The sequence below is a fragment of the Neofelis nebulosa genome, chromosome 10, assembly GCF_028018385.1.
Source record: "Neofelis nebulosa isolate mNeoNeb1 chromosome 10, mNeoNeb1.pri, whole genome shotgun sequence".
NCBI classification, from domain to species: Eukaryota; Metazoa; Chordata; class Mammalia; order Carnivora; family Felidae; genus Neofelis; species Neofelis nebulosa.
Genome location: NC_080791.1, coordinates 100128961 through 100142644, shown reverse-complemented (window position 1 = coordinate 100142644; position 13684 = coordinate 100128961). Strand labels below are relative to the sequence as shown.

The 13684-nt window shown below is 47.2% G+C and overlaps 1 protein-coding gene across 1 annotated transcript in view; it reads right to left on the bottom strand.

Annotated features, from left to right (window-relative positions):
- Window positions 1-13684, bottom strand: part of PTPRJ (protein tyrosine phosphatase receptor type J) — a 171319-nt gene that overhangs the window by 14866 nt on the left and 142769 nt on the right. The window contains exons 11-18 of the mRNA XM_058688987.1: window positions 11748-11879; window positions 10091-10301; window positions 9853-9977; window positions 7698-7785; window positions 5243-5284; window positions 4215-4223; window positions 4023-4110; window positions 2055-2145 (exon numbers count right to left, since the gene is read on the bottom strand). Coding sequence (XP_058544970.1) covers window positions 2055-2145; window positions 4023-4110; window positions 4215-4223; window positions 5243-5284; window positions 7698-7785; window positions 9853-9977; window positions 10091-10301; window positions 11748-11879 — 786 coding nt within the window. The remainder of the gene's footprint in view (window positions 1-2054; window positions 2146-4022; window positions 4111-4214; window positions 4224-5242; window positions 5285-7697; window positions 7786-9852; window positions 9978-10090; window positions 10302-11747; window positions 11880-13684) is intronic.

Genomic DNA, 13684 nt, shown 5'->3' with positions numbered 1-13684 from the left:
TTAATTTGACCTTCACAGTCAGCCTATGTGACCGGCACAGAGAAGTTAGGCAATTACCCGGCAAAGCTAGTAACTGGCAGAACCAGGGTTCAAACTCAGGCAGCCTGACACTGGGGTGCAAGCTCCTAACCACACCGGACCACCTTCTGAAACAACACAAACCTACTACTATTAACATCCTTGGGTGTGTGCCGTGAGCCAGGGAGTGCACTGAGCAATCTTATTTATTCCTCAAAACCACCCTACCAGCCTGTGTACCCATTTTACGAATGAGGAAACTGAGGGTCAGGAAGATTAAGTGACTTCTCCCAGCACTGATGTCTGGTCAAGGGCAGTCAGAATTCAACTCTAGTGCCCTTTCCACCATGGCAGGGTAAACACCCAAATCTGCATACTTTATTTCCATAGAAATGTTATTACGACAAGACAGTACCAAATTCCAGAATAAACTGAATGTGTAAGACTATTATAGGCGGAAAGATCTAAAACACAAAAATTCTCATGTTTTCTAAATATTATCATCTCAAAGCCACACAAACGTGTCCAACTCAAGAAATGAAATAATAACTTGAGAATTTCAAATGTCAGGAGGAATAATCAGCAGCAGCAGCACGTGCTTCCCTGTCTTTGACTATACACCATCTCGTCCTCCTCTTGGACGAAACAATATGACAGTTCCAAGCTCGGTTACCAACAGGACTCATAGTCTAGGACTTTCCCAATAAAAACAGTACCCGAGGGGCACCTGGGTAGCTCAGTGGATCACACGTCCGACTTCAGCTCAAGTGATGACCTCGCGGTTCGTGAGTTCCAGCCCCGCGTCGGGCTCTGTGCCGACAGCTCGGAGCCTAGAGCTGCTTCAGATTCTGTGTCTCCCCCTCTCTCTCTGCCGCTCCCCCACTCTCACTCTGTCTCTCTTTCTCAAAAAATAAATAATAAACGTTAAAAAAAAATTAAAAAAAAAAAAAAAAAAAAACAGTACCCGAACTCTGGATCTGAAAACCTCTGCAGCAACTGTAAGATCAGGCCAGTGATCCTGGGTTAACCCTAGAAGGGCAGGATGGAGGCGTATCCCACTAGCCTGATTTTCAAAGCATTTTTCCTGGAACAAGGTTCAATGCCTGCTGTCAATACAAAGGGGATGGGGCGGAGGGGGCACAGGGAGGAGATGAAGAGAAAGCACACAAGCTAAAAAATCCTGAATCTAAACAGAAGTTAATGTTTTAGGCCAGGAAAGAAAAACACAGCCTCAAATATAAAACGACAATGTCTCTAAATGTCCTGGTGTAAAAAGTATCAGCAGAACCTAGAAATTACGCCTAAATCAGAACACAGCTGCAATCGACTGATACGTCTTTGTACCCTAGCTCTCATCCGAAAGAAAGACGGCAAAGAACTTTTCTGTGGAGGAAGGTTCACATTTCATCTGAATGGATGATGTAACAAATAATTCTTATTTTATTTTATTTTTTTAACAATTCTTCTTTTAAACCCACTTTGTCGTTAGCCCCATGCATTCGGCAGATATTGTTAATTCTCAAAATGTGAATCCAGATACAATTCCTAATTAGCAGTGGGATGCATTCAGCCAACCAGAGATGTATCCGGACAAGCAGAAAGCATCACTCCCTGCCTGTCCTCCTCTTACCCACCTCCTTTCTCGAACTATGTTAGCTGAAATAAAGGGGCTTTGAGATAGACGGGATAAGAGCACAGACTCTAACCCTTACCCTGAAAGAAATGACAGACCTACTCCAGAGCCCGGCCTGCCTGCCACGGGCCTCTGTGTGACTTGGGACAAATCACCCAGCTACTCTGTGCCTCGTTTCCTCATCTGCAAAATGAATATGCTACCACCTACTGCATAAGGTTCTCATGAGGCCTGGATTCAAAGGAATATGCCTAAATACAAGGCTAAATTAGCACACCACAGGTGACTCCTGAATAATTGTGGAGGTGGTTAGTAACTATCTTGACCCCACTTCCCTCCACTGTGAGAGGGGCGATGGCCAGGGACAGACAAAAGGGAAGATCTTGTGGAAAAAACAACTCACACGGCAGAACGTTATTATAGCGATTCTTTCCTCTGTTCTCAGCCAGTTCCGCTGTATATTTAGGTAGACTAATTCCAACAAGCTTCAGATCCTGAAAACAAAACAAATGAGTCGTCCATTTAGTTAGTGTCCCGATATTATTTATACTGAGCATCGCGTAGGACAGAACAAAGTGTGAAGGCAGAGGTGTTTTGAGTTAAAGGTATGTTGGAGTTCTAACCCTCAGGACCGGGGAATGCAGCCGTATTTGTCCTCAAAATAAGATGAGGTCATAGTGGATTAGGGACGGGGAGACTTAATCCAACAGGACTGACGTCTTTACAGAAGAAGAGGCGCTGAGATAGACACTCAAGAGGAGGCGGCCATGCTGAGGTGAAGGCAGGCACAGGACTTAGGTTGTTACAAGCTGGGGAAGCCAGGCGGGAGCTTCTTCTAGAGGCTTCGGAGGCACCACAGCCCTAGCAACAGCTTGATTTAGGTCCACTGGCCTCCAGAACTGTGAGAGAAGGATTTGCTGTTGTTCTAGTGCTTTGTGACCACAGCCCTTGGAAACTAATGCAGAGGTTAAAAGAAAAGAAAAAGGATAATCCTTGCCTTCCAGGTGCTTACACCCCGGGAGAGAGGCACAGGCAGAAATAACTAATGTCAGGGTGCCTGGGGGTCTCAGTCAGTTAAGCATCTGACTTCGGCCAGGCCACGATCTCGTGGTTCGTGAGTCCCAGCTCCCCATCAGGCTCAGTGCTGACAGCTCAGGGCCTGGAGCCTGCTTCTGATTCTGGGTCTTCCTCTCTCTCTGCCCCTCCTCCACTCATGCTGTCTCTCTGTCTCTCTCTCTCTCTCTCCCTCTCAAAAGTAAATAAACATTAAAAAAAATTTTTTTTTAATTTAGAAATAACTGATGTTACAACGAGGCAGAATTAAATAAACACCACATGTCACAGATGAAACAGGTAGAAAGAGAATTTAAGTCCTCCTGGGCTGTGCTTTGAGTTGCACACTAGGTTCAATGGCAGGCCCAAAAAAGCCAGGCCCCCTTCCTAACTCCTACAACCTGTGGATGTGACCTTATTTTGGAAAAGAGTCTTTGCAGATGTATTTAGGTTGACAACGTTGAGGTGAGATCATCTTGGATTATGTGGGTGGGTCTTAAATCCAGTAAGTGTCCCTGATACACAAGACACCCAGAGGGGAACCACGGGGAGCGGGAGGAGGAGACCACAGAGAGTGGAGTGACTGGGTCCTAAGCCACGGAACGCGTGGAGCCACCCGAATCAGAAAAGGCAAGCAAGAGGTTCTCCCCCAGAGATTTGGAGGGACCACTGCCTTGCTGACACCTTGACTTTGGACTTACTATAGCCTCCAGAACTGCAAGAGAATAAATTTCTGTTGTTTCAAGCCACCAGTTTGTGGTGATTTGTTATTGCAGCCGCAGGAAACCAATGCAAAGAGGGAGTAGATTCAATAAAGGCAGAGACCACAGCAGGGCAGCCCAGGGAGGGCGAGTGTGCTCGGCCAAGCTGCTGTGGGGGGTAGAGCACATGGGGACCGACAGGCAGAAACTCTTTCCGCAGGACTTCACAGAATGCTCCGGAATCAATGTCGGCCACACAGCCGTCAAGCCCCAGCCCGGAAATGCCAGCCAGAACAGCTTCCTAATTACCCCAGTTAACAGCCCTCAGACTTGAACTTGAACGCCTAGTTTCTCTACCTTTCGCTCTCTCTCCCTCTCCACATAATCTTCATTTATCAACAAGACTGAACACACAAACCACTAGAAGCGAGGGTACACCTAAGTGCTCGCAGCCCACAGGGCCACTAGGAGCCCTGAGGTCTACCTGACAGAGTTCCTCTCCCCTCTAAGAGGGCCGCCTCTTATCCAGCGCTCCCCCACGCAATAAAAACAGACGGTTTTCCAACTTGCAGGAGAAACATAAAGCAATTAAGAATACGTTATTTACAACCACGTACTTCATATTCTTCTGCAAACCCACAGTTGGAGTCCGCTTGTTGTTTCTTAAAGTAGGCTTCAAAATTCTCCACTTTGATTAACTTGGATCTAAGAAAATAAAAACAGCTTATGAGGACTTTTTTTACATCCAGTGAAGTTCATGCTCAAAACAGAAAAAGACAAGTTATTTAAAAATTAAAGAGGCTACTCACTTTTTAGGTCTTCATCATAGAAAGGGAAAGAAAAGAATAAGAATTAGAAACACCGACTGGATCCTGACCCTAGAAATGATAGTAAACATCTTCCCAAAGGAACAAAACCAGAGTATAATGGGAGGAGGGTGTGTCAATAGAATGTTATTTACAAAACAATGAAACGTGTGAATCAGGAAATCTCCCTTCTAGAGCCTGTCATGTAATTGATGGGCTTTGTGACTTTACACAAGGTCTCCTACCTATTGATAACCCATTTATTTGTTCTCAAAAATCACAAAATATGAGGGGCACCTGGGTGGCTCAGTCGGTTAAGGGTCTGACTTGATTTCGGCTCAGGTCATGATCTCAAGGTTATGAGATAGAGTCCTGGCATCAGGCTTCGCTCTAGGCATGAGCCTGCTTAAGACATTCCCTCCCTCCCTCTCTCTCCCTCTCTCTCTCTCTCTCTCTCCCTCCCTCCCTTCCTCTCTCTCTGCCCCTCCCCCCACCCTCACTCATGCTCTCAAAAAAACAAAAAATCAGAAAATACATATTTATTGGTAGAATAATGGAAGTAAGGTTCTACTTGCCATAGTAGAACATGGCAAGGAAGCAGGCAGCTTCAGGAGACTAATAAACAGAGAGTCCTTGCAGAAAAACAAAGTTAGCAAGAACTCCTGCATGATCAAGGCCAAATGTGTCAATCAGGAAAAATGACAGCAAGTTCCATCAAAAATTCACTAGAGGGGCACCGGGGTGGCTCAGTCGGTTAAGCATCCAACTCCTGGTTTCAAATCAGGTCATGATCTCACAGTTCGTGAGTTCAAGCCCCCCAACATCGGGCTCCTCTCTGACAGCACTGAACCTGCCTGAGATTCTCTATCACTCTTTCTCTGCCCCTCCCCCACTCGCTTGCTCTCTCAAAATAAATAAACTTCAAAAAATTTTTTAAACAATAAAAAATAAAGTAAAATAAAAATTCTCTAGATAGTCATTGAGCAGACTGGGGGATTAAATGTTTTAAAGCCATAACTCCAGAGACTTACTTAATTTGAGAAAAGGATACTTCATTATTCTTTGCTTCTTTCCTGTTTTGAAAGAAACAAAGACCCATTAGACCAAGAAAGGGTAATTCTGTGTTTTTTCCCCTTCAACGTATCTACAAAAGGCCTTTTCCCCGGGCATTAGTTCACATATGGCACTAAATCCCATTCGCTAATACTAAGCTTCATGGTCTAAGCAGCAAACACTGATTACAAATCTGTGAAGTAACTCTCTTTCATACCATCCAAAAGTATGGAAGAATCTTGCTCGGGCAACTTTTAGGAATATCTTTGGGTAAAAATACATTAGCAGCTGACCGTTTGGTAAAGCCAGACTCATTTTTTCATGCTGTTTCTTGAGAAAGGCCTTTCTGATGAGTTAATGAAATAAATCAGAAAATATAGCCACTGTAGATATGGAGGCGGGGCATCTGGCATTCTCCTGCATTGCTGGCCAAACCCCATACTGGTGTTAAAAAATAATAATAATAAAATAAAAAACTAAAAATAACCCTCTGGAGGGCACCCTGGCAGTGCGTATCAAACTGAAAACATGCATCATACCCACTGTCCCAGCAACTGCCCACCTTGGAATTTAGCCTAAGGAAATAATCAGGAATGTCCTCAAAGATTACTGTGGCAAAAACAAAAAACCAAAGAACAAACCTGAAAACATCTGGAAAATTGGTTAAGTAATTTCTGTACAACTGAATACTCCACAGCCACTTAAAATGAAGATTTAAAGCTGTCCACAATGTCTTAAATAATAACGCAGACTAGAAAATAATACACATAATAGGATTCCACTTGTGTGTGAGTTTCACGATCCTATCAACGTTCAGAGTCGTTTTGGGCTGTGATTATGAATCATCCAGTGTCTTTGCTCTTCTGTATTGTGGGGGGGGAGGGGGGGGGCACAGAAGACATTTTTTTTACTCTGCCTGTCAGCCCTACAGGGCAAGATGGCGGCAGAGGGACAGGGCAGAGTTACATCAAGGAACTCTGAGCCAGAATGAAATTCTCCAACTGGCAGAAGTTGACAACCAGGAATGAACCCCAGCTGATACGCAGGCTTCAACGGCCACACGGTCAAACAGGAGACTGAGCAATGAAGTGCAGACACCAAATTCAAGTTCATTTCCATACTTCCCACACTCAGCTGGTGCCTCCTTGCAAGGCGGCTTTAAAGATCTTCCTCCTAGAGCCCCGATGAGTATGAGATTTGACAGAAGACACAAATCCAGGTGCAGAGTGAGCTAGCAAAACAGAGCTGCGATTTTTTTTTTACTATTTAACTACCTCGAAGGGTAGTTGTACAGATAACAATAGTAGCATACAGGGTCCAAGGCACTGTTGAAGCCTTGTATTTATTTTACGCTCCCCCTGTCACAAGTTAGGTCCCGTTATTATCCCTACATCACAGACTATGTGGACAGTACAGCGAAGCTCCCTAACCACTAGTAAGTCAGAGCATGTGTTCAAACTTAGCTAACTCTCGAATGAAATCTCTTGGGGCTCCCGGGCAACTCGGTCGGTTAGGCATCCGACTCTTGGGTTCGGCTCAGGTTATGATCTCACGGTTCGTGAGTTCAAGCCCCGCATCGGGCTCCGCACTAACAGCATGGAGCCTGCCTGGGATTCTTTCTCTGCCCTTCCTCCACTCTCTCTGTCTCTCAAAATAAATAAACTTAAAAAAAATTCTTTTTAATTTTAATGAAATCTCTTAACACCTCAACACTGACTTGTGGACCAGAGGGCACTGTTCGAAAGGAGCACTGCACACTGCAGCATTTGCCCCGACCTGATGCCATAGGGGCTGAGAAGAAGTACAACTGGCCAGATAGTGAAGAGCCTGGGTGACAGGGACATGGGAACTCGTGACACGAGTCCTTCCAACTGTGAGAATGTCTGAAATTTTCCAGAGTAAAAAGCTCCTTTAAAAACTAGGGTATTATCGGGGCGCCTGGGTGGCTCAGTCAGTTAAGCATCCAACTTTGGCTCAGGTCATGATCTCGCAGTCTGTGGGTTCGAGCCCCACATCAGGCTCTGTGCTGACAGCTTAGAGCCTGGAGCCTGCTTCAGATTCTGGGTCTCCCTCTCTCTCTGCTCCTCTGCTGCTCATGCTCTGTCTCTCTCTCTCTCTCCCTCTCAAAAATAAAAATAAAACATAGAAAAAAAGTTTTTAATTTAAAAAATAAAAAGTAGGGTATTATCGGGGTGCCTAGGTGGCTCAAAGTCAGTTAAGCATCCAACTTTAGCTCAGTTCATGATCTCACGGTCATGAGTTCCAGCCCCACTTCGGGCTCTGTGCTGACAGCTCAGAGCCTGGAGCCTGCTTTAGATTCTGTGTCTCCCTCTCTCTGCCCCTCCCCCGTTCGTGCTCGGTCTCTCTCTCCTCTCTCAAAAATAAAAAAACATTTAAAAAAAGTAGGGTATTATTAACATGAGCAACAGTCACCTTTTCTTCCTCCAGAAGATGAAGCCTCCCACAGCCACAATTACCAGCGCACCAAAGATACACCCAAAAACTGCTCCACAGATGACACCTGAAAAAAGTCCAAATGGAAAGCACTTCAGAAGATGTTCGCAAACAAACAACCGACCCAGGGTCCTCAAACCAGAGTGTGTGTGTGTGTGTGTGTGTGTGTGTGTGTGTGTGTGTGTTAAATGCCTTTGGACATAAAGTTAGCCTGGGCATTTGGGATCCGGGTTCCTTATCCCCAGTCCACCATAACAGGCTGGTCTTGAGAAAGTCAGTGCTCCTCTCTCCTGAGTATCCTCAACTGCAAACTTAAAGAACTGGGCCATCTGCGATTTTCAAGTTGTTCTTATCGCAGATGCCTTTCTTCACATGAAATTGCATGCAGCAGCCCAATATATAAAATAGAAAACCAGGGGGTGCCTGGGTGGCTCAGTCGGTTGAGCATCTGACTTCGGCTCAGCTCAGGATCTCGCGGTTCATGAGTTTGAACCCCGCATCAGACCCTTTGCTGTCAGCACAGAGCCTGCTTGAGATCCTCTGTCCCCGCTCCTGACCCTTCCCCCGTTTGTGCGCTCTCTCTCTCTCAAAAATAAACATTTGGGGCGCCTGGGTGGCTCGGTCAGTTAAGCGTCCGACTTCGGCTCAGGTCATGATCTTGCGGTTCAAGCCCCATGTCGGGTTCTGTGCTAACCACTCAGAGCCTGGATTTCGCTTTGAATTCTGTGCCTCCCTCTCTCTCTGTTCCTCCCCTACTCACACTCTGCCTCACTGTCTCTCTCTCTCAAAAATAAATAAAGAATAAAAAAAAATTTTTTAACAATAAATAAATAAACCATTTAAAAAATAAATAAATAAAATAGAAAGCCAGGCAGAAACGCTCTCGTGGAGGTTGGGTGGCAGCAGACAGGATCTCCTGACTGGCTCTTGTTTGGTGGAGTGACCAGTGTTTAAAGACTACGAGCCAAGGGGCACCTGGGTGGCTCAGTCAGTTAAGCGTCCGACTTTGACTCAGGTCACGATCTTGTGGTCCGTGAGTTCGAGCCCTGCATTGGGCTCTGGGCTGATGGCTCGGAGCCTGGAGCCTGCTTCCGATTCTATGTCTCCCTCTCTCTCTGCCCCTCCCCCATTCATGCTCTGTCTCTCTCTGTCTCAAAAATAAATAAACGTTAAAAAAAATTTTTAAATAAATAAATAAAATAAAATAAAGACTACAAGCCAAAATGTTCCACATGGTTCCCGCCACCTCTGACGTTGTGAGACTAACACCCACATGTGAGTGGAAATACTGACAGCTCTGTACTCTTGGGACATAACACCCTTTTGTTTATTGGGGAAGGCTGCAGGGACTCCCTGCACTTTGCTTCTGGGGCTTCTTTCCCAAAGCCAACAACTATCGAGTACAAAAACGAGACCAACTAACAAACCAGTTAGTCACGTTGTCTCTGGCCTGAAGGCAGAGTATATACCCCGCTTGGGTCCTTGAAGCTCCTAAATGATTCTGTGTGACAAAAGACGGCTGTGCTTGACAAGGAGTCTGAGGCAAGACTGTCAGGCCTGCCTCTGAGCCACTGTGTAACTTTGGGCAAGTCACTGCCCCTCTCTGGGCCTTAACAGCCTCATTTCTTTCTTTTTTTTTTTTTTTTTAAACGTTTTATTTATTTTTGAGACAGGGAGAGACAGAGCATGAACAGGGGAGGGTCACCCAGGCGCCCCAACAGCCTCATTTCTAAAAGAGGAACGGGACAAGACGATTTCTGTGGCTCCTTCCAACCCTCACATTCGAAGGCTCTATGTACCGAAAGTTAAATTGTGTGCCTGGCACATGGTCACACAAATAACCACACTGACAACAAAGGCCTATGCAGTGTTTGCGGAGTGGAAGTGTAGCTGGCACTCGGAGAAGGGAGACTGTGGGGTGGGGGCTCGTGGGGACCTCAGTCGAGGGAACAGACATGGGTCCTGGTGACATCTCAACTTCTAGGAGGAGAGCCCAGCCCTCCCAGGCGGCCAAGACCTGCTTCCTGGAGCCACGTGAATATGAGAATTGATGGCAGACACAAATCCAGGCTTCTGTGGACACCAGAAGCAAAAACCCACTGAAATGTTAACAGCACCGCTGTTCTTTCTCTACCTGGATCCTGGGGCAAGAAAACAGCATCCGAATAGTGACTGAAGGACACGTAGCTCTCAGGCCCATCTATGAGTCCGTCATTGTGAGGGTTAAAGGTGATGTTGGTGAAGCCGGCCACACAAGCCCTGTAGGATGACAAGAAGGAAAGAGGCTGCTGAGACACGGCCACCACCCCAGGCACGTAGGGCTTTGCGCTCGGGAGGCTCAGCCCCAAAGGGCAAGAACCACCAGGCATTACCGATAGGAGCCCAGGGGTTCCAGCTTGCCGTTGTAATAGCCGTGCGTGGTCGACTCGTTCCCAACGTCAATTTCGTATTTCAAGACTTCAGACAAGTCCTGAGAACGTCTCTTTTCTTCTGTTGTTATGAGGTATGTCACGTAAGTATTTGAAGCCCCCTTTTTGAAATCTTCATATGTATATCTCAAAACATCTGCAGATGGGCGAACAGCTAAGAAAGACACACAGAAGGAAAGTCCTGAGAAAGGGATTCCAGACAAAGGTTTACGTCTCGCCCACGTCTACATAATGACATTGACACTGGGTGATAATGATGACAGAGCACAAGGGTGCTCTCGGTCCAGGCTTTACCTCTGTTGAGTTCTAACTGTTTGACTTACATAATCTCTCTGCACTAAACGATAGCAACTAACAAGAGTCTCATCACATACGTTGACTAGTCCCATCTTACAGATGGGAAAATGAAGGCCGGGAAAGCTAGCAGGACCTGGGCCCAAGGCCACACCGCCCACACAGTGGGGTTGATTTCTAACCCAGACCATCAGCTTGGAGCGTGTGGTCTCATCCACCACAGGCTGGTACTGGTCATTGTGGTCACTAGGAAACACTGCCTCCTTCATTCGGCGAAGGTATAAGCTTGGATGTTGCCGAAAACCTTTCCAACACAACGACTTGAAACAGACCCCAAACAGAAAGCCAGAGAGACTGAGAGATGTCAGCATTAGTTGTTGAAACTCTGCCGTGCGTTTATGACACCAGCAAAGTCCTTGTCTTTCAGGATCCCCACTCCCCTTACAAGGTGCTTGATCTCTACGTCCTCGAGGAGGTGAGGGCAGTTATCATGGGCTGAGAGAACGGACAGAGGTGCCCCTGCGTGATTCATATTTAAAGAATCAACAAAAACAACAGAACTGGGTCCAGAAAGACCAGCTTTGTGCAAAGCACCCACACACAGCTAACAAAGACACCCTCTAGTCGTGCCCTCCTTCCCACCAAAGAATGTAAAGGAGCCCTGTCAGGAAAGGGGGCTTGGGGGCCTCCTCCACTCTCAGCTGTGAGGATGGCTCTTTGCAAGTTCCCACCACAAATGCAAACCACTTTCTGTTTTCCTTCAAGAGACAGCCACCCTTTGAGTATGGTGGGGGGGGGGGGGGGGTGTGGGTATGTGAGCATGTGGGTGAGAGAGGGAAAGAGAGAGAGTTGCTTAAGACTAATATTCTGCCACCTCGAGGGCCCTGTGTTGTAAAAGAGAAGAAAAACCTAGATCAGAGGTCAGCAAGGTAGGATCCACAGGCCAAATCCAGCCAGCCACCCCTTCCGGTAGACAACATTTTATGGGAACAGCCACACTCATTCTTCACACATCTTCCGTGGCAGTCTTGTGCCACAACAGCAGAGTCAGGTGGCCGCAACAGAGATTGCATGGCCTGCAAAGCTTAAACTCTTTGCAATCCAGCTTTTTACAGAAGGTCTGTCAATCCTGACCTAGACCGTCGGGCAAATAGCTCACCCACCCACTTCTCAGTGCCAAAGCGTGGGCTACAGTGTAAAAACAGACACGTATTTGTAGCTCTAATGTGCCTCAGTGGGCACAGGAATGGCACCCGGTCACAACACAGCTCACTGGCTGTTTAACCCGTAACTGACCCCTCCTTACCGTCCCCAGTGGTGAGAATGAGCGCATAAGCTTTGATGGGTCCGTGGCTGGCTTCAAACCCACTGAACTCAACCTTTACCGAATTGTGACTGATGGATGTAATATTCGGGGATCCGTCTGGAGAAGGGGGATCTAAAACAGAACAAAACAAAACATGATCACCCACCATTTAAAATCAAAGAAGAGGGGTGCCTGGGTGGGTCAGTTGGTTAAGCATCTGACTTCGGCTCAGGTCATGAACTCGTGGTTCATGGGTTCGAGCCCCACATCGGGCTCTGTGCTGACAGCCTGGAGCCTGCTTCGGATTCTGTGTCTCCCTCTCTCTCTGCCCCTCCCCTGTTCGTGCTCATTCTCGATATCTCTCTCTCTCTCTCTCCTCTCTCTCTCTCTCTCTCTCTCTCTCTCTCTCTCTCTCTCTCTCAAAATAAGAAATATATATTAAAAAAAAAAAAAAAGAACAAAATGATTAAGGAGGCATTTGCTACCATGCCCTCAAGTCCTGCCCTTGCTGTGGGAGTGGTGTGCTGGGCTCATCCAGAGCAAGAGGCAGGGAAGGGCAGTGGAAGGCAGAGCTGCAGATTCCCCCAGCTCACAATGGCACCTGCAGCGTGCCCCGCCACATGCCTGGAGAAGGCTCCCGGCAAACTTGCTAGTTGAAAACAACCTCCCTCTCCTATGTTTCCCCAGCCCCTTCTGACCAGAGGCGGCAGGTGCCGTATCCTGAAAAGCAGGGCAGGAGGAGAGAGACAGATAAAAGGCCTGTGTGGCTGGAACTCAAGGAGGGAGCTGTCCTCAGCACCTGCCCACTGCGTGGACGCGGCACCAGATGGCTTGGTCGCTGAGGACCATGATGGAACAGAACAGATACCCAGAGGGAAGCAAAGCTGCAATGGAGAGAAGGCACTTTCTCCTGAGACCTGGCTGTGTTCCTGTTCCACATCCTTCACACTAAAGTCCTCATTTTTGCCTGAGTTGGTTTAAAATGCCAACCAGAGGGGCGCCTGGGTGGCGCAGTCGGTTAAGCGTCCGACTTCAGCCAGGTCACGATCTCGCGGTCCGTGGGTTCGAGCCCCGCGTCGGGCTCTGGGCTGATGGCTCAGAGCCTGGAGCCTGTTTCCGATTCTGTGTCTCCCTCTCTCTCTGCCCCTCCCCCGTTCATGCTATGTCTCTCTCTGTCCCAAAAATAAATAAAAAACGTTGAAAAAAATAAAAAAATAAAAAAATAAAATAAAATGCCAACCAGAGAAACCCGACCGACCCTCTTCCTAGAAACCAGAAAAGCGCACATAGGAACATCCCACGAGTGACCTTCATGATGATGTGCCTCCCCTTTCTGAGCTGAGCTTGTGCAGTCACCCTCCGGATGAACACGAAAGAAGAAAATGTTGAATTAAAGATGATCCTTCTACACACACACACACACACACACACACACACACACGCCATACACACATGCACTCTACCTAAATTTGTCTCCCACGTACAGTTTGAGTGTTTTCATTAGTGTGTCAAGATTCCAGGAGGCTGAGAAAGCTGAACAAAAACACCACCGCGAGGCTCCCACACGTGCGCTGGCCAGCACGGCAGCCGCCAGCCACCCGGAACAGTTAGCTCTGAAAATATGACCAGCCCAAACTCGGATGAGCCACACACATGAAACACGGACTGGACGTCAAAGACTTAGCACAAAAAAAGAATGCAAAGTATCTCATCAGTAATCGACTTCACAGAGATCACACAAATTACTTCACCCAGTGAAACGATAATGTTTTCAACATAGTTCAATAAAATGTGATTGAGGGGCGCCTGGGTGGCGCAGTCGGTTAAGCGTCCGACTTCAGCCAGGTCACGATCTCGCGGTCCGTGAGTTCGAGCCCCGCGTCAGGCTCTGGGCTGATGGCTCGGAGCCTGGAGCCTGTTTCCCATTCTGTGTCTCC